This window comes from Castor canadensis, chromosome 12 (genome assembly GCF_047511655.1).
Source record: "Castor canadensis chromosome 12, mCasCan1.hap1v2, whole genome shotgun sequence".
Taxonomy (NCBI): Eukaryota; Metazoa; Chordata; class Mammalia; order Rodentia; family Castoridae; genus Castor; species Castor canadensis.
The window spans coordinates 27422921-27443533 of NC_133397.1; the positions used below are offsets into that span (position 1 = coordinate 27422921).

General features: G+C 35.8%; 1 protein-coding gene across 11 annotated transcripts in view; it reads left to right on the plus strand.

Annotated features, from left to right (window-relative positions):
- The window catches only part of Birc6 (baculoviral IAP repeat containing 6), a 218981-nt gene that overhangs the window by 62037 nt on the left and 136331 nt on the right, over nucleotides 1-20613 (plus strand). For 7 of the 11 annotated variants that reach the window (XR_012439655.1, XM_020180650.2, XM_020180666.2 and 4 more), the window contains exons 11-20: nucleotides 7917-8066; nucleotides 9944-10169; nucleotides 11655-11815; nucleotides 12828-12959; nucleotides 13420-13551; nucleotides 16625-16803; nucleotides 17717-17850; nucleotides 18432-18593; nucleotides 18702-18833; nucleotides 19601-19698. Coding sequence is in view for 10 of the 11 variants with exons in the window: in XM_020180650.2 (XP_020036239.2) it covers nucleotides 7917-8066; nucleotides 9944-10169; nucleotides 11655-11815; nucleotides 12828-12959; nucleotides 13420-13551; nucleotides 16625-16803; nucleotides 17717-17850; nucleotides 18432-18593; nucleotides 18702-18833; nucleotides 19601-19698 (1506 nt within the window). In the remaining variant the exon portion in view is untranslated. The remainder of the gene's footprint in view (nucleotides 1-7916; nucleotides 8067-9943; nucleotides 10170-11654; nucleotides 11816-12827; nucleotides 12960-13419; nucleotides 13552-16624; nucleotides 16804-17716; nucleotides 17851-18431; nucleotides 18594-18701; nucleotides 18834-19600; nucleotides 19699-20613) is intronic. The other 4 variants (XM_020180672.2, XM_020180681.2, XM_020180691.2 and 1 more) reach the window with 2 other exon arrangements.

The following is a 20613-nucleotide window of genomic DNA, read 5'->3' on the forward strand; positions in this document are numbered from 1 at the left end:
TACTTGTGTTGTTGAGTTCTAGTTTTACTGCATTGTGATCAGATAGAATGCATGGTATAATTTCTATTTTCTTATATTTGCTGAGACTTCCTTTGTGCCCTAGGATATGATCTATTTTGGAGAATGTTCCATGGGCTGCTGAGAAGAATGTATATTGTGTAGAAGTTGGATGAAATGTTGTGTAGACATCAAGTTGGCCCATTTGATCTATTGTATATTTTAGATCTAGGATTTCTTTTATTGAGTTTTTGTTTGGATGACCTCTCTATTGATGATAATGGGGTGTTAAAATCTCCCAGAACCACTGTGTTGGAGTTAATATGTGCTTTTAGGTCTTTCAGGGTATGTTTGATGAAATTGGGTGCGTTGACATTGGGTGCATGTAGGTTGATTCATTATTATTTCCTTTTGATCTATTTCCCCTTTTATTAGTATGGAATATCCTTCTTTATCTTGTTTGATCAATGTAGGTTTGAAGTCTACTTTGTCAGAGATAAGTATTGCTACTCCTGCCTGTTTTTGGGGGCCATTGGCTTGGTAAATCTTCTTCCAGCCTTTTATCCTAAACCTATGCTTGTTTCTGTTGGTGAGATGGGTGTCCTGTAAGCAACAAATTGTTGGATCTTACTTTTTAATCCATTTCGTGAAGCGGTGCCTTTTGATGGGTGAATTAAGTCCGTTAACATTAAGCGTTAGTACTGATAGGTATGTGGTGATTCCTGTCATTTAGTTGTCTTAGTTATTTGAAGGTTTCATTGTATGTACCTAAGTTGAGGTTACTCTCTACTTTCTTGCTTTTTCTTTTCCTGTGTTTTGGTGCTGGCTTTCCTTTCATGGTTATGTTGGGTTTCACTTTCTGTGTGCAGAATCCGTTGAAGAATCTTTTGTAGTGGTGGCTTTGTGGTCACATATTGTTTTAGTTTCTGCTTCTCATGGAAGACTTTTATTGCTCCATCTATTTTGAATGATAGTTTTGCTTGGTAGAGTATCCTTGGGTTGAAGTTGTTTTCATTCAGTGCCTGGAAGATTCCTCCCCAAGCTCTTCTTGCTTGTAATGTTTCTGTTGAGAAGTCTGGTGTAATGTTGATGGGTTTGCCTTTATATGTTACTTGTTTTTTCTCTCTTACAGCCTTCAATATTCTCTCCTTAGTGTCTGAACTTGTTGTTCTAATGATGATATGTCATGGGGTAGCTCTATTTTGATCTGGTCTGTTTGGTGTTCTGGAGTCCTTTTGCATTTGTATGGGAATATCTTTCTCTAGATTTGGGAAATTTTCTGTTATTAATTTGTTGAATATATTACACATTCCCTGTGCTTGCACCTCTTCTCCTTTTTCGATGCCCATGATTCTCAAGTTTTGTCTTTTGATGGAGTCGGTGAGTTCTTGCATTTTCTTTTCACAGGTCTTGAGTTGTTTAATTAATATTCAGTTTTCCCTTTAATTACCGATTCATCTTCGAGTTCTGAGATTCTGTTTTCTGTGTGTTTTATTCTCCTGGATTGGCCTTCCGTTTTGTTTTGTAATTTTGTTTCATTCTTTTTTCTGAGGTTTTCCATATCCTGTTTGGTCATTTCCTCTTTAATGTTGTCTATTTTTGTCCTGAGTTCATTTATCTCTTTATTAATCGTGTTGTTTGTTTCACTTTGGTGTTTATACAGTGCTTCTATGGTTTCCTTTATTTCTTCTTTTGCTTTTTCAAATTCTCTATTTTTGTTGTCTTGCAATTTCTTGAGTGTCTCCTGTGCGTTTTGGTTGGCCATATCCAGTTTCATCTCTATAAAATTCTCATTGAGTACCTGTAGTATTTCTTCTTTTCAATTATTTTTGTGGGCTTCATTGGGTTCTTTGGCATAGTTTATCTTCATTTTGTTGGAGTCTGGATCTGAGTATCTATTTTCTTCATTTCCCTCTGGTTCTTGTACTTATTTTTTGCTGTGGGGAAGCTGGTTTCCCTTTTTTTTCTGTCTTCCCGTCATTGCCCTTGGTGGTGTTATTGGCCCTGTGCTGTGTGCAATTAAGTATTTTCTGGCTTGTAATAATAGCAGTAGTGATATTTAGAATGGAAGGGTGAGAGGAGATGGAAAGCAAAGAAGTTAAATGAAAAGGGAAAAACAAACAAGTCGAAAAAACAAAACAAACAAAAAAAGTTTCAAAGATATAAACAGGGAGAGTTAGTGTACTATTCATCCGTAATCTGAAAAGGCATTAGAGAGACAGAGAAAGGATTGAAAATAACGAAAAAACAAAAAAGAAAAAAAAAGAAAAAGAAAAGTAAAGTAAAAAATAAAAAAGATCTCGAAGTTCAAATGCAATTTTGGTGGTCATCCCTCAGGCTCCAGTCCTGGAGATGGTGCCTGAGATGTTGTTATGTAGTTGTCTCATCAAAGGTGAAAAGTAAAATAAACCAAAAGAGCACAATACAAAACAAAACAAAAAACCAACAAAGTGTCCCATGTTCAAATGCAATACAGTTTCAGTAAGTTTTGCAGCATGCAGGTGTTGTTCGGTTGTTGTCTCGTGAAAGGTAGGGAGAGGAAAAAGATAAAAAAAAAAAAAGAGTCTGGAGAAAGGTCTGTGAATGGTATCTGAGGCAATGGCTTGCCTGCCCGCTGCTGTCAGCCTGCTGTTGCTGGAGGCTTTATTTATGCAGATCTCTGGGGTGAGCTTAGCACTCACCTGGCCCTGCAAGCTTTGTTTACTCAGAGTTTGGTGCGTTAGCCGCTGCTACAAGCTTTCCCCTTTCCAAGCACACTGGGGGAGGTGACACTGCACCCGCGTTCTCAGGCCGGCATGTTTATTTACAGCTCATGTGGGAAGTGGTTTTTCCCCTCTCTCCTGTGGAGTTTTCCTCCCTCTGTCATTCTCACAAGCTTTCCTGCTCTTGGTTGCTGGGCATGCGCCTCTGCTCCTGCCTTCTCCAGCCAGGCCCGACTTGTTTATTTACAGTTCCGGGAGGGATTCCCCTCTCTCCCCCTTGGGTGTTTTGGGCACCCCACCCTCTTTGCTATGTGTCTTTATTGTTCTTATTGCTTATTTCTCAGTTTCTCTTTTTTTCCCTGGGTGTGGGTCGGTCTGTCCAGGGGGCTATGCTGATTTGTCTCAGGGTTGTCTGTGGGTGTACTGCGTACTGCTTAGCTCACCTTGTGGTCCGTGTCTTCCCAAACCTTCTGGGTGCCGGCATCTGGCAGTGGCCTGGGGGGCCCTCCTGGTTTCTCCGTTTAACGTGAATTGGAGATGCTCTGCGCAGGCTGGAGATGTGGAGGGGTCAAAGTTTTGCCTCTTCTCGGTGGTTTTGTCTGCAAGGTGTATCTCCAGCGTCTCTCCAAGATTTTACTTTAGGAGGCACGCTTTCTGCTTCCTCCCTGTAGCTGCCATCTTGGAATCCTCCCAATGTGGTTTTAAAGTTAATTATTTCCCTTTGTTGTTTTTCTTTTTTTCTTTCTTTTCTTTTTTAGGGTAATTTCAATTTCCACTACAATACTTATTTTTTCCTGCTTGCTTTGGTGTTTATTTTGCTCTTTATTCCCTATTTCTTAAGGTTTAAGCTTCTGTTATTAGTTTCAGACCTTCTTCAATAGAGGCATTTTATGGCTGTAATTTGCCTTGAAAGCACTATTTTAGCCACATCTACTAATTTGGTACCTTTTTTTTCCCCCCTCCCCATTTTACTCAGAGTATGTTCTAGCTTCCATTGTGACTTCTTGTTTGATCCATGGGGTCATTTAGAAGTGTTTTGTTTAGCTTCCAAATATTTGAGATTTTTCAGACTGCTTTCTGTTCTTTTTTTTTTTTAATTTTTTTTTTATTGTTGTACAGGAGGTACCCTGTGACATTTACAAAAGCTCTCACAATATATCTTAGTTAAATCCACCCCTTCTGTTGTTCACCTTTATCCTCCCTCCTCCTCTCTTAAAATATTTTCAGCAGTCTCATTTTTCCATGTGCATACATGAGTACTTAATATATCCACCAAGATGGAATACCTTCCTTCACCCTTTCCTTATATCCTCCTTCCTGATACCACCCTGCAGAACAGTTCCTGTTTTACCTTCTTGTCCCTAGTTTTTGAAGATATACTTGTTTAAGGTACAGGGAGTTGCATTGTAACATTTACCTGTATATATATGTTTTACAACCTGAATTAGTTTAACTGTTCCATTTTTTTTTCTTCTTTCTACTTTACTTCTCTTCTTATAATGATTTCAAAAGGTTTAAAAATTCTATATTTATTTTTGTATAGGAAGTACATCAACCATATTCACTTTTTAGCTTCCTTCTTTTACTGTCCTGTTAGTGACCTTCCCTTAGCGTGACCTGTTTTTCAAAGTATTGCTTGTATTTCACATATGAGAAAAACATGTGGCCTTTGGCTTTCTGAACCTGACTTGCTAAGATGATGTTCTCCAGTTCCATTCAATTTACTTGCAAACAACAAAATTTCATTCTTCTTTATGACCGAGTGAAATTTTCTTTGTATATGTATACCACATTTTCTTAATCCATTCATGAGTCATAGGGCATCTTGGCTGTTTCCATAGCTTGGCAGTTGTGAATAATGCTGCAGTAAACATGGGTGTGCAGGTATCTGACTACATTCCTTTTACATTCCTTCAGGTATTTCCCTAGGAGTGGTATTTCTGGATCATATAGCAGTTTTTTAGTATTTTGAGAAGCCTCCATACTATTTTCCATAATGGTTTTACTAATTTACACTCCCACCAACAGTGTATGAGGGTTCCTTTTTCCCACATCCTCACCAACATTTGTTATTGTTTGTGTACTTGATGATAGTTATTCTAATAGGAGTGTGGTGGAATCTTAACCTGGTTTTGATTTGCATTTCCTTTATGGACAAGGATGTTAAGCATTTCTTCTTTTGTTTTTTGCCCATTTGGACTTCTTCTTTGAAAAGGCTGTGTTGAATTCTTTTGCCCATTTCTTCATTGGGTCATTGATGTTTTTGAGAGTTTAGTTTTTTGTTTTCCCTATATATTCTGGTTTTTATTCTTTTGCCAGATGTATAGCTGAGAAAGATTACTTCCCATTCTGTGGGCAGCCTCTTCAATCTGGTGACAATTTTTTTTGTTGTGCAGCAGTTTTAAAATTTCATGTAGTCTTATTTGTCAATCCTTTCTCTTTGAGCCACTTGAGTTGTACTGAGGAAGTCCTTGAGTATGCCTCTGAATTCCATTGTATTCCCTGCCTCTTTATGCAGTAGTTTCAAAGTTTCAGGTCTTACATTAATCCACTTTGAGTTGATACTAGTACAGGGTGATAGGCATGGATCTAGTTTCAGTTTTCTGCAGGCAGATAACCACTTTTCCCAGCAACATTTTTTGAAAAGACTCTTTTCTCCATCATATGTTTTGGGTGCCTTCGTCAACAATCAGGTGGGTGTAGCTTTGTTTACTCATATCTGGGTCTTCTGTTCTACTGATTTTTGTATCTGTTTTTGTGCCACTACCATGTTCTTTTTATTACTATGGCTGTATATTATAGGTTGTAGTTGAGTTTTGTGATACCTTCAATTTCCTGTTTTTGCTCAGAGTTACCTTGGCTATTTGTGGTCTTTTGTGCTTCCAGCTGAACTTTAGGGTTGATTTTTTCAAATTCTGTGATGAATGTCATTGGACTCTTTTAGACAGGGTCTTTCAAGGCTGGCCTGGAGCTCCCTCTGGTAGCTCATGCTGGCCTTGAACTCATGATCCTTCTGCCTCAGCCCCCCAAATGCTGGAATTGCAGGCATGTGCCACTGTGTTCATCTCTTACTTGATAATTCATCATTTTCTTGATTGTTCATCACATTCTTGATAGTGTTTCTTTGCTGCAAAAATTAATCTAACTTTGAAAAAGTTTATCTTTTCATTAACAAATTTGTGTTTTTACTTTGCTGTTTTCCTTATTTTTCTAGTGTTTCCCTTAGTAGGTTGGCCATACAGGACAATTGATTTAACATCTTTGACTAGTAATTCTAATTCTTTTTTTCCTGTGAATGGGTCATACTTTCCCTGACAAAAGAATTTCTCCAGGCTCTCCTGCCTTAAACAAAAAAGGGTTTCCCTCCTTTGAAGTGGTGGTGGTAGTGGTAGGGGGAAGCAGCTGCAACCTCAGAAGGCCAAAAGGATGATAAGAGACTACCCTGGCACCTCAGCGCAACCAAAATGCCCAATTCCAAAGTTGTGGAGGGCAGCATACGTACTGGCTGGCCTGACACTAACTAGCATAGCAGCTCTTGGCATGTGGACCTCTTTCCCCAAGGCTCCAGCAGCACTGAAGAATGATGGATGCCAGCTATTAGTGCAGGCCACTCTTCTTCTCACCGTCTAGTTGTCAATGTCCTCTTATGTTCCAGAGGCTTTTTTTTTTTTCCTTGTAAACATTTTTATTAGCACATCTTAGTTGTACACAGGGTTTCATTGTGACATTTTCATATGTGTTTACATTGTACCTTGGTAAAGTTCATCCTCATCATCCTTTTCCCTCATCCTCCTCCCTCCTACTTAGCATAGTCTAAAGTAGTTGATTGTAGTACACATTTAGTTTAGTGATTGCTTTGGTGAAGGCACTGACCCTTAGAACTTCCTACCCTGACATTTGCCTTCAAAATCACTGGCCTTTGTGTTTTCTTTTACACTTATTGTTTTGATTTATGCTTTTAGTAATTTATCATAGTCTACTTTAGAAGAATATGAACTTAATTCTAGTAAAATATATGGAAATGTTTATAGAAATTTTGCCTTAATCCCCACATTTACATATGTAATAAACTCAACAATGTGGTACTTAAAATTTGATACAATCCTTTGTGTTTTTTTGTGGGACTGGTATTGCAAAGCAGATGCTCTACTGCTTGAGCCACACCTCCAGTCCATTTTTAGTCTGGTTATTTTGGAGATGGGGTCTTGCAAAATATTTGCCCATGTTGGACTCAAACCACAATTCTCCCAAACTCAGCCTTCCATGTCGCTATGATTACAGGTGTGAGCCACCTGATCCCCAGTTCCCATATGATTTTTCCTGCACATGTGCACAGCCTCTGATAAACTTTGGTTTGTAGAGAGTATATCCAACTCTCTGTGCTTCTTTTACTACTTGGAATATTTTAATGTGTTACTTACCTTATATAGGATCATGACCTTAGGTAGGAGACCTTGTTTGCCTCCCACTGAAATCACCATTTTAAGCTGAAAGCTGACTAGATCAAGTGTGCGCCTTCAGGAAGCAATAGCAAGTCTTCTGGTTTTTACTTACTGTGGTTGATTGAGTTTTTTCCAGAGTTATAGTTGGTTTTTTTTTTGTTTGTTTGTTTTTAGGAAGATGGTGTACCATCCTACTTATTTTGTCGTGTTGGGATGGGTGGCTCTGAATCCTTTGCTATTATATACCATTATGTGTTGACTATTTTATCGTCTTAAATATTTGATAAGTTTGCTGTTGTCAGTTATTTTTTTGTGACAGATATGAAAACTAGAAATTTGATTTGCTTTCATTTCATTGTGAGGGCTTCAAAATTAAGAATATAGTTTTACTAATACTGGGATTAAGAGATTGGACTGTGTGTAACCCAGTTTAGCTAGTGTGTAAGTTTTCTCTTCTCTACGTTGGTCACAGTAATAGTCCTCATATCAAAGGTTTTGGGTGAAGATTAGATTAATTAATTAAAGCACTTAGTACCTTGCATATAGTATGAGATGAGTATCTATTTTCATATGTTTGTCTTTATTATAATTGGTTTTTGCAATTTGTGACAATTAAATTTCCACATTCTTTGAGTAAATCACTTTGATAGCCTTCTTTATCTGGTTCTCAAGTGACATTAAAATAGATAAAAATTTTAACTAAATGGTATTGCATTTGAACTTTTGTTCATTTCCTATATATCTCTGTTAATAGAATTTTACTACTATACTGTAGGTGGTGAACTTCATTTTCTCCAAATTGGAGGAGCCTGTGATGATATTGATGAAGCCGATATTCTAGTGGATGGATCTCTTTCTAAAGGAATAGAACCATCTTTAGAAGGTTCTAAACCTTTATCAAATCCTTCAAGTCCTGGTATTTCAGGTATGAAACTAAATTTTTGAATGATTTCTAAAACAGTACAAATTCCTGTTATGTTTCTGAGCCCTTTTATATAGCCTTAAATATTATTTCAGTTTTATAATAAACTCTTTGTTGCTTTGTTGAGATATTTCATTTTCTTATTAGTATTCCTTTATCAAACTTGTTATTGTTTATTACTTAAAGTTATTTTTCTAGTAGTTGGAAGAAGATAAATAAAGTAAGAAATGATTCTCAACCTGTGGTAGGTTCTCAATGTCAGTCCTTGCTTAGAAATCATTATTCATTTTATGGGTTTTATGAAATAATTCTATATTGCTTTTCAATCTTGAGAGGCAGTAAACTTTGTTTTTTCCTTTCCCTCCTTCCTTTCTTCCTCCCTCCCTCCCTTTTCTTCCCCATTCTTTCCTTTTTCTTTGTTGTGTCCCCCTCCACCAATCCCTCTGTTGGAGTTTGAACTCAGGGTCTTATAATTCCCAATTTACCACTTGAGCCACATCTACAGACTTGTGACTTCTTTTGTTTTTGAACTCAGGGCCTACACCTTGAGCCACTCTAACAGCCTGTTTTTGTGATGGGATTTTTCGAAATTGGGACTTACAAACTATTATCTGGGCTGGCTTTGAAATATGATTCTCCTGATCTCTGCCTCCTGAGTTGCTAGGATTATAGGTGTGAGCCATCAGCATCTGACTAGCCCTGTGATTTCTTAATTTAGTTTCATGCTCTTCACATGTTGACTAACCTACCTGCTTTTCCCTTGATCCATCTGTTTCTCTCTCTCTGTCTCTTTGTACACACACACTAGTGATCTACCAGTGAGCCAGTCTCATCCCTCTACTAAGCTCTCTTACCCATTCTCTATACCTTTTGTGTTCCATAATGCTGTTGGTTTTTTACTCTTAGTGCCATTTTTTGTTTCTTTGTTCAAAATAATCTAAACCTACCAGATTTCATATTTTAGTCTTAAATTTGTGTGTGTGTGTCTGTGTGTGTCTGTGTGGTTGTAGGGGTTGAACCTACGGCCTTGTGCATGCTAGACTGGCACTCTACAACTTGAGTTATGCCACCAGCCCTTTTTGTTTTGTCTTTATTATTAATTCAAGGTCTCATTACCTTAGCCCAGGCTAGCTTTATTCTTAGATCCTCTTGACCCTGCTTCCTGAGTAGCTGGGATTATAGGTGTGCACCACCCTGCCTGACTAAACTTACTTGTTTTAATTGGAATAAGAACAACATCTTCTCAGCTTTATGTAGTGTTATACCTTTCTCAGATGTGAATACTTATATTTGTCAAAGAAAAGTAATTTGTTTGAAGTAGATCATTAATCTCTTAATACTAGTATGTCTAAAAAGTACTCTTAACTACCACAGAGGTAAAAGAATACTGTTTAATTCTTACACTTATTTGTCATTAGACTAAATTTTGACTGTTCAAATTTTTTAAATTGATCATAAAAAGGCATATTTTATGTATTTGTTGGTATCTAGCATTTCGTTTTGTAAATAACAGTGTAAAAGTTAATTATTGATCTGATATATACTGGTTTGCATTTTAGTACCACTGACTTTTCTGTTCTTGTTTACTTATAGGGGTAATTAAAGCTCAGTAAGCCTTCTAAGAGACTATATGTTTGAGTTTCTGCAGTGGTGATATTCCCTCTGTAATTTAAAATATTCATGATGGGCTTTTCTTCTGTGCTGTAGTTTAGCCAGTGTTGGTTGATTTACTCAACTGTAGATATAGCTGAGCCCGCTTTATTAACTTTCAGGATATTTGACAGCATTACATTTGAATAAACAAAAAAGCATGAATTAAAGTTTCATTTTTTCTTTTTTTTTAAAAACCTGTCTGAAACACTACAATTACCATTGTTAAGGAGTTGATTTATTGGTGGACCAGCCATTCACTCTTGACATCTTGACGTCTCTAGTAGAGCTAACCCGCTTTGAGACATTGACTCCTCGGTTTTCAGCTACTGTCCCTCCATGCTGGGTAGAAGTTCAGCAAGAGCAACAGCAAAGAAGGCATCCTCAACATTTGCACCAGCAGCACCACGGAGATGCCGCTCAGCACACTAGAACTTGGAAACTGCAGACTGACAGGTAAGAAGTTTCCAGTATAAATTTATATCCATGTGTTTCCTTTGTTAGAGACATTGTGAAATTCCTAGGTGTATTACTGTTCTCTTAACATTTACATATTAGTTACTTTGTTCCTTCCACTTTTCATTTCGATTCTGGAAATTGCTCTATTATTCTCCATTGTAAGACAAAAGTATGAGAAAAATGTACTCTTTGCTACTGGTTTGGCTGCTTAGTCCACATATTTACTTAAAAGGAGGAACCTTCATGGGCATTAGCAGTATGAGTCTCATAGAGTTTATGTTCGAATGGTCATTGAACATCCCAAACTATATGATCTTAAAAATTTAAAAGAATGTTAAATAGAGTGTGGTGATACAGTAGTTGTTGATAAAAATATATGTGAAAGAGTGAGAGAAAGACAATGTATATGATAATTTTTCTATTTAGGGGTCTGTGAATGCTCTGTATAGAGAGTCTAGTTCATAGTCAGTAGCAAGTATTAAGACACTGAAGAGTATTTTATGACTTCAGGTGAAAGTATGAAAACTATTGTTGCTGGAGTACAATGAGCATAATGGAGAATGGTAGGAAGTAAGGTCAGATTTTTATGTTGCATGATACAGAAAGATGTGTTGCATGGTATAGGAAGATGTTAAGAGAGTTTTGAATACATGAGAGACGTAAGGCAATTTATAGTTTAGGAGGCTTGCTGCGACTGTTACGTTCCAAATAGATAACAGGTGGTTGTGGTTATGGTGATGGTGGGCAATGATGGAAACACTGTGATTTGGTTGCGGTTGTGGTAATTCAGGTGAAATGCTGATGGTAGCTTGGACCACAATGATAGAGACGGAGGTAGTGAAAAGAGTAGTTACTTTCTGGATATAATTCGGAGGTAGAAGGAATAGAATTTTGCTGATGTATTGAACAACTGATGTGAGAGAAGAATTTATAACCAGAGAATGGCTATATATTAGAAGTTCTTGCTTGACATTTAGTATTCTAGGACCCCACTCATAAATCTAGAGTAGACTCTAGGGATCTGCCTGTAATTCTGATAACTGATTCTCCACTTTGAAGAACAAGGGCTTATGGATATACACAAGTCTCAAGGCAGGTGTACATTTCTAAGGCATGATCTTTCATTACTGCTCCATTAGGGGATGTTTATTTTTTTTCCTGATCCCATTGAGAAACATTAAATTTTTGTTGTTGTTGTTGTTAAAAACATGATACAGAGTCTGTCTTTGTAGCTCAGGTTAGCTTGGAACTGTCTGTGTTTCTTAAGCTGACCTTGAACTTGTGATCTTACTGCCTCAGACTACTGAGTGCTATGATTATAAGAGTGTACCACCACACCTGGCTTCAACAAAAGCATTAAGTTTTGTTGGAATTTGTAAGCCAGAAAGTAGGAGTGATGATACTAATGATAGATTCGTCTTTTAGACAGTTAGATAAAAATAAGATTTTTGTCTTATTTAGCATTTCCTCCATATTTGACAGTAACAGCTGGGATGAACACGTTTTTGAATTGGTTCTGCCTAAAGCCTGTATGGTTGGACATGTGGACTTCAAATTTGTTTTGAACTCAAACATCACCAATATTCCACAGATACAAGTGACATTGCTGAAAAATAAAGCTCCAGGCTTAGGGAAAGTCAATGGTAAGAATGAATCAAAATTAACTTTTGAAGATTTTATCTTATGGTTGGTTTCTTAAAAAACTAATTTTTAACTTGACTATTTAGGTTTGATGCCTTCTTTCTGCCCCTCAGTGCTATTTGCCTGTTCTAGATTTTGTGATTTTTTTTTTTAATTTAGAAATATAATCCAGAGAACATTTCAGACCTTTTAAGTAACTCAGTCATGTTCTGAATTGCATATAATCATGCCCTTTTTGGAAAGTGATGCTAGTTCCTTTGTGAATTAGTTTCACTTTTAGCATTACTAGCTTCATACTTTCCTAAGAGAAGAAGTGATTCTGAGAAGACTTCTGTTTTGATTATTTGGAAGTAAAGACAACCTTTGTATAATGACAGAAATATGCCTGTTTTTACTTACTCTTCTTCCAATTTGATAATCTGAATTATTTAAATAGATTGTGTATATTTATCATTAGTAACTAGGTGGCATTCTTTCTTTCTTTTTTTTAAAAAATTTTTTTTTTCAAAGAGGCTAATTTAAATGGCTGGGTATATGTTAATCCTAAAATGGCAACTTAACACTAGGGTTTAAATATTGAAACCTGAAATATTCTTTTGTCAGGAATTTGATATATGTGTATATATTTATGTGACTTCTGTATCTGTATATTCTTTAAATCATGAGAGATTTTTATTTGTGTCTAGGACATAGGTATTGGTAATTTAGGTACTTGTAGTGTGCAGCCTAAAGTGTGAACTAGTAGCTTAGTTGCCAACAGATTATTTCTTTAGGTGAATATTTAATTTCCATTACAAGAAAGAATAGTGTATAATATAATTCATTGAATCGAATTATCTTCCTCTCTTGACAGCCATTTTATACATTGTGTACATTTATTGTTAATAACTAGGTGGTAGTATTTCTTGGTGATGAAAATCACAGTAGTTCCCAATTAAACAGAAAATTTTAGATTAGTAGGCAGAAATCATTGATATTAAGCAAAATTAAGTTTACTAATTTTTTATCCTCTAGAAACAGGAGTAGATAGGCAGATCACCTTTCCTTTGTCTCCAGCTCTTAACATTGAAGTGGAACAAAATGGGAAACCGTCCCTGGTTGATTTGAATGAAGAAATGCAGCACATGGATGTAGAGGAATCACAGTGTGAGTTAAATTATAGAGCTGTTGTCCATGATAGTAAAAGGAGTAGTGATCCGAATGCATCATATTGGGCAAAGATTTCCTTATGGCTTGCAAAAACTTGGTTTTTAAGAACATGGTTTTAAAATAACCTATAATTCTGCTTTGGCAATATGCTTTAACTTTCAGCTCATCTTTGTGAACACAGCTGCACTAATACTTGCATTCTTGTTTTTTTTTAATTCCTGGGGAGTTGAAATCAAGTCATGGTTTTATAAGTTTTTGAAAATCAAGGTGAAATGTAAAATAATATGAAAATGGACAACATATTACACATGAGATTATTATACTTTCTTAGCATGGCAATGAGTTCTTATTTGAACACATTCTCAATATGGTATATGTAAATGGGATGGATATTTGCTAATTATTACATTTTAAATAACAAACTGATTTAAAGGAAAAAATCTGTCTTTCTTTTTAGGTCTTAGGTTATGTCCGTTTTTAGAGGATCATAAAGAAGACATTCTGTGTGGGCCAGTGTGGCTAGCTAGTGGCCTTGATCTATCAGGGCACGCTGGGATGTTGACATTAACGAGCCCCAAACTTGTTAAAGGTGAAGTAATACATTGTATAAAAGCAGAGTATATAAACTGATCTCAGAAATGTAAGGTATTGGTTGTTTGGGTCTTTCATTGGAAATTCCATCAGCTTTGTTTATCTGAGGTTATTTCCTCTAATAACTAACTATGGTGTATTTAACTTTTATCCTACTTTTTGTGTCATCGAGGTATCATTGCTTTTCAGTGAAGCATAAACAAATGACTACAGGTGGGTTGGATGCATGGCTCACTTGTTATAGAGTATCTGTCTAGCAAGCATAAGGTCCTCAGTTCAAATCCCAGTACCATCTGTTCCCTTTTGCCTCCCAAACAAAACAACAACAGCAGCAGCAAAAAAGAGTACAGGGTGACTTAACAGAACTTTCAAGTAATCAGACATTATATTTTGTCATTTTTACCCTGTCACTTTATAGTCCCATGACTTCTGAGTGTTTCTTCAATATTGTAATATTTTCCTTTAAAAGATAGTTTTTATAAAACAGTGTTGACAGATTCAGATAAAATGATGTGTATAACACAAGTAAGTACAAGTTACACAGGTAATAAGTAGAAATACCATTTGTAGGACTTTTTTTAGCTTTTGTATACCAGGGATGAGGTGGTTTTTTTTTTTTTTCCTTTTCTTTTTTTGAAAAAAAAGGCAACAAATGAAATGCCTAATTTAATTGTTGAAGAAATTTGGAGGTGGGATGGTGTTCCCAAACCCAGAAAATAGCTTACCACCTAAATAGTAAGTATTTTAATTTGTGTACATTTTCTTCATAATGTTTTGTTCACATTCACAAATGTACATTTAGTTGTAGACATGGTACAAAATAGTTTCCCAGTGCTTCTCTTTCTGTGGATTGTTATCCCCAGTCAATGTTGATCTGAAGAGTTTTGGAAATTCCGGAAATAAACAATTCGTCAGTTTTAAATTGCACACCATTCTGAGGAGTGTGATCTTATTTTGGGCCATTTTACTGAAGACAAGAATCATCCTTTGTTCATTAAATCCACACTAAATGTGCTACCTATCCATTTGTCACTTGTTAGAGCTATCTCCATTATCAGAGCAACTATATTTAAGTATCACGGTGTTTGGATTCAAGGAACACTTATTTTACTCAGTAATGATCCCTAAGCACAAGAGTAGTGATGCTGACAATTTAGATGCCAAAGAAATGTCATGGTGTATTTCCTTTAAGTGAAAAGGTGAAAATTATGAAGGAAAGAAACAAATCATATGCTAAGGTTGCTAAAATTTATTATAAATAATATGGGATGAAGGAAAAAGAAATTTGTTCTGGTTTTGCTGATATATCAAGCTACAAATAGTCGTGATCACAGTGAGTGAGAAGTGCTATGAAGCTTCATTTTTTTTTTTATATTGGGTTCAGTACTATCCATGGTTTCAGGCATTAGCAGGGGTCTTGGAACATATGCCCAAAGATAAGGGTCTATAAATACAAGTTTTATTGTGCTTTTTTGATTATATGTCACTTACTAAGTTTTTGAAACTATAAAGTGTTAGCCTTTATGCTAGGGTATAGTGGTGAGCAAAATCTAGTCAGCTCTCTTCTCTCATATTGTTTAGAGTGTAAGTTTTATTCAGCGAGAATGTGAAATTTGAATTTTTATATGAAAATAAAAATACTTTTGAGAAAGTGGAGAGTCAAATTATACAGGATGTTTTTGGAAAGCCTTAGTAATACTAAAATGTGGTTTCCTTTGAATTTATTACAATTTAGTATTTTTCTCCTCAAATCTTTTTCCACAATCTTTGGATTGGAAAAAGTAATTGCTAAATATTTGTCAAAGATTTAAAGTATGAGTTGGGCCAAAGAAATTTTGAAAGAGAAGATTGAGAGGGAGAGTCCTGTCATATACTAATAGAATAGCATAGTAGTAAGTGGAGTATAACATCTATGAGACTGCTTGGGTTTAAAAACAAGGAAAAAAAGTGTAACAATTTATGTTAAGCCACAGGCAGGTATGTAAATGGAAAACAATACAAGTAGCTTTTGCTGTGAAAATGAGACCTGCACGATCAGGAATTGAGTATTGGTTTGGTAGCAGGTATAGTAATGTGAGGGTATGTTTGCAATGTATTTAACATTATAGATTGGATAATATCTCAATTTTTTTAATACCAGATAGAACACATACTAGTGATAGTTACCTCTTGAATGATACTTTTGTGGTAGGTACAGTGGTAAGAATTTTATTAACTCTGAGGTATATATTATTTCATTTTACATTAGAAGAACCTGGGCCAAAGAGAAGATACTTGTTACACACCTAATAAATGGCAGAGCTATTAGTCAAGCCATTGAGTGACTCTACTTAATGGTACTGTAATTACCTGTGTGTGGTTCCTTAGGACAGCCTCTCTCCTTTCTCCCTTTCTCCCCCTCTCTCTCCCTTTCCCTTTTCCCTCTCTCCTTCCTGCCTTTTCTCCTCTCCCTCCTCTTCCTTTCCCCCTGGAGTGTGCCAATGCTCCGCCACTGGAGCCATGTCTCCACTCCATTTTGTTTTTACTTATGTTTTAGGTAAGATCTTGGATTTTTGTCTAACCCACTCCCCCACACAGATCCTCCTACTTATGGCCTTCTGTGTAGCTAGGATCACAGGTGGTGCCACCACCCCTGGCTTATTGATCGAAATGGATTCTCAGTAACTTTTTTCCTGGGTTGGCCTCAAACCATGATCCTCTTGATCTCCTGAGTACCTGGTGTTACAGGTGTGAGCCACCAACACCCAGCCAGTTTTACTTTCTTTTTTGTGTTTTTCTGTAGTTCATAACATTTCTTCCGTTAAAATGACATTTCACTGAGGAAAAATTATGCCAAGTATTTATGCTGGTCAAAAATTTCTATCTTGTTCATATAATTTACATTTTTTTTTTTGTTTAGTGCTGCTAAACATATGATGGTTGTTCAACTGTCAAATAGTAAACTTTGAGAATTCTGGCCTAGTGTATTTTTCTTTCTATGGAGTTAGTATTTTTATCTTGCACTGTGAAGAAGAGACAGTTTTCTGTCTTGGTGGTTCTGTAATTTATGCCATTCTACACCACTTTTCTAGGTATGGCAGGAGGAAAGTATCGTTCGTTCTTAATCCACGTCAAAGCAGTGAACGAAAGAGGAACAGATGAGATTTGTAATGGTGGTCTACGTCCTGTAGTGAGACTTCCATCTTTAAAACACCAGAGTAACAAGGGTTATTCACTTGCTTCTCTTTTGGCAAAAGTTGCAGCAGGCAAGGTATGAACCTATCATTTTGAATAATAGCAATGCTGTTGTAAATATTGTGGATGAGATTTTACACACTTTTAGAAGTAGTATGATTCTTTATTGGTGTTCTCTTTGAAACTTGGTTTATTTGTAATTTTTCTTTGCAGTGACTTAAAGAAATATAATTAAGAAGAAAATGTTTTGAGCTAAATTTAAGCAAAGTACCTAACTTTTATTAGGTGTACTCAGTGGGGAGTAATTACTAGCATGTACTATTAGACCGTAATACTTATACTTACTTTCTTAATTATGAGTTTTTGCTATATTCACCACTTTCTTGTTATGTTTTGTTTTTTGGTAACCATTTGGGAGGATACAGGAAGAGATGTTAGGAGTTCTTTCCTTACCTTCATGGTTGATTTCCCACAACTTAGCTGGGTACCATGTTGGCTCTTCATAATGGTCTGATCTTGGATTTTCCTGAATTTTGGAGGGTTTGTTTCTCTGTCATTATTTATAAGCAGCAATAGCAGCAATATCAGTAATACCAATCATGTTTGTATAGGTCTTCTGATTTTTCAAGGACTTCTGTGTACTTTATCTAATTTCATCCTCAAATTAACTCTTGAGATAGGCAGAGCAGGTGCTGTTGTCTCCATTTTGTATATTGGAAGTGAGTGAACACAGTCACTGGGGATCTAGCATTTCTGAGTTAGCTTGTAAAGTGCTGGAGGAATTGGACTCAAAACATTGGTGTTATAATCTTTTAATACTGGGCCTCTAAAAAAGTGATTGTCTATTTTCCCTATTAGAAAGAATATGAGGGTAAAAGTTAGCTTTTAAATTTGAGATTTATGTTTTGGTAGTTACAATTCAGTTATAGCTTCAGTTATAAATAATTTTCTAGTTTCTTTTTTTGCTTCAATTATTTTTGTATGTTTAGGATAAATCATCTAATGTTAAGAATGAAAATGCAGGTGGCACTCGTAAATCTGAAAATCTCCGGGGCTGTGATTTACTTCAGGAGGTCTCAGTCACCATTCGAAGATTTAAGAAAACTTCAGTTTCTAAGGAAAGGTAATCTTATTTCTTTTGCCCGCTATTCTTAACAGTACCAAAAGTAGAAAACATACCAGCACACACTGAAAATCTAACTTTTTTTACCTGAGACTTCTTATTTGCTTTCCATTGTTTGTAAGAAATTATAAACACGATGAGTTTTCTTTGTCCTTTTGTTGTTTTATGCCTGGTGTACACAGTGTTGATTATATATATATACCAGGGGTAAATGAGGAAAGAAGTAAACATGATTTGAAGGCATGCTTATTCTTTGTTAGATTATACCACATTATTTTAAACCTCATTTCTTTTAAAACTTTACACTCATGAAGTATTACATGTATGCTATTTAAAAAACTTATTTCCTCTCTCTCTTTGGTTCTTTCTCTTCCTTCATTTCTTTCTTTCATTGAGAGCTTTGCACATGTTACTGCTGTACCCTTTTACAGAACTGCATCCCTAGTCCTAAATTTTTTTTGTGACATTCATGATTTAACTGAAATATTATATAGTCAACCAGGTTGTCATAACTTTAGTCTAATTTTTCTGTTTTCATGGATAATGTATGTATGTATGTATTTATTTATTTTTTTATTAAGAGTCCAACGATGTGCAATGTTACAGTTTTCGGAATTTCATGAGAAGCTTCTTAATACTCTTTGCAAAAAAGCTGATGATGGCCAAATCACAGAACATGCTCAGAGCCTTGTGCTGGATATTCTGTGTTGGTTAGCTGGAGTACATTCAAATGGACCTGGAAGGTTAATTATTTTTTTTTTTTTATGATATTGCTTATCACTGATGATTGCCCTTTGAATGTTTTGATTGAAAGTCTAAAATGAATCTGTTTATTTGCTATTGTTTTGCAGCTCAAAGGAAGGAAATGAGAACCTGCTTTCAAAAACACGAAAATGTCTTTCAGACATCATACGTGTTTGCTTCTTTGAGGCAGGAAGAAGTATTGCCCATAAGTGTGCCCGATTTCTAGCCTTGTGCATTAGGTTGGTGTGTTTTTAAGTTGAAAGTATTATTTGGAAGTATACCTATAGTTTGGTATCTGATTCCTTGTTTATATTGTAATTTAATCCTCACTGAGTGAATAAATTAGGATTTCAACAGTTGATGAAGGTTATTGAGATACTAAAAAGAAGCTTGGATTCTTAGGGCAAAATGCCATGTTAAATGAATCTATAGTATCATAAGAAGTTCGCTAGATGTCTTTACCTATTAATAATGGTTTGGAGACTTTCATAAGGGGGACCTTACATTCACCTTCATTGTCTTCCTTCACTTGTAGCCTTGTTTCCTATTATATTATACATAATCTTTTCCTTCCCTCTTCTCCCCATCCCAGTCCCTCTTTAGTGGGACTGGGATTTGAACTCTGCAACTCACGTGTGATAGGCAGGTGCTCTACTGCTTGAGCCTCTCCACCATTCCTTTTTCTGACATTGTGTGGCTCATTTTCTGTAAACCCTGAAACTTAACCTGTCTAGTAGATGTTTAAAGCTAGTGGTCAGTATTGACAGGAATTGCTTGTTAGCCCTCTTAGTAAAGATAGTGGTTTAATGGAGAAGAAAACTGTTACAAAGATCCTTAGCATATTCATTCCCTACTGCCTTGTTTTATGTTTGTAGGGCCTTAAGGTAGATTTTTCTTATTATCGGTTTGAATGGATTTCAAAGACTTTTAAGTTTGGTGTCAGGTTTAGAGTTGAATTTAAGACCGGAAAAATGCCTTTAAAATGTTTCTTTTCAAAATTTTTCAGTAATGGAAAATGTGACCCCTGTCAACCAGGATTTGGATCTGGTCTGTTGAAGGCTTTACTTGATAATATGTCATTTTTACCAGCAGCAGCAACTGGTGGTATGTAAAATTGTTTAATCACAAATAGTTATTATCATAGGGACTAACTTTAGTTACTGAGGCTTTTCTTCTGTAGCTTATCTGTATTTTTTGCAGGGTTGGTAACTTGTGGTTGGTTGGGAGTATACACTGTGTTTAATAATCCTAGGAAGAGATTAGAGGGACAGTAAATACCAAGTTACCTTGATAAGTATTTTTTTTTGTGCTTATAGTTTATCAGTGACATTCATCATTGATACATATTTTTCTAGACTACATTAAAATCATTGAATTGTTTTGATTGTTTACCAGCTGTAGATCAGATATCACAAAATGCTGTACAGTGTTAAAGAGATGACATGTAGAAGTAAAATGGTCCACATGCCATTGCCTGTTCATACCTTTCGTGTGATGGGGGAGGACTGTGGTAAACTGAGTTCCCTTAGAGTGGCTAGCTTAAGATTTGTGGAAATGCCCCTTGAGAATAAATATAGTTAACAAGTAGGAAAATACAAAGTCATCCCTTAGAGTAGTACTATTTATAATATTTATTTTCTTTTGTTTTATGTTTTTATTATGAAGAGCTACTGATTTGCTCTTTAATTTTTTTTTGTATACATTTCTCACACTCGTCTGTTTTATAAATAACTCACTCAATAAGTTAACTTGGTAAAACCTAATTATGACCTGCTTTATCAGTTCAGATAGCTAGTTGTGGATGTTGGGGAGGTGAGTTGAATAATCTTTGCCTGAAATGGCACTGTATTTTTTCTGCTTTGGAGAGTATTCAGTTCTAACTTCTGATTCCTAATGGAATAAGCCTTTCTTTTTTTCTTCCTTATTCCCCACCTTCCCCCTCCATATATATAGACATATACACACAGCCTAGCAACGGTCTAGAAGCATTAGAATCTGTGTCTTTTAAAGTTTATTGTG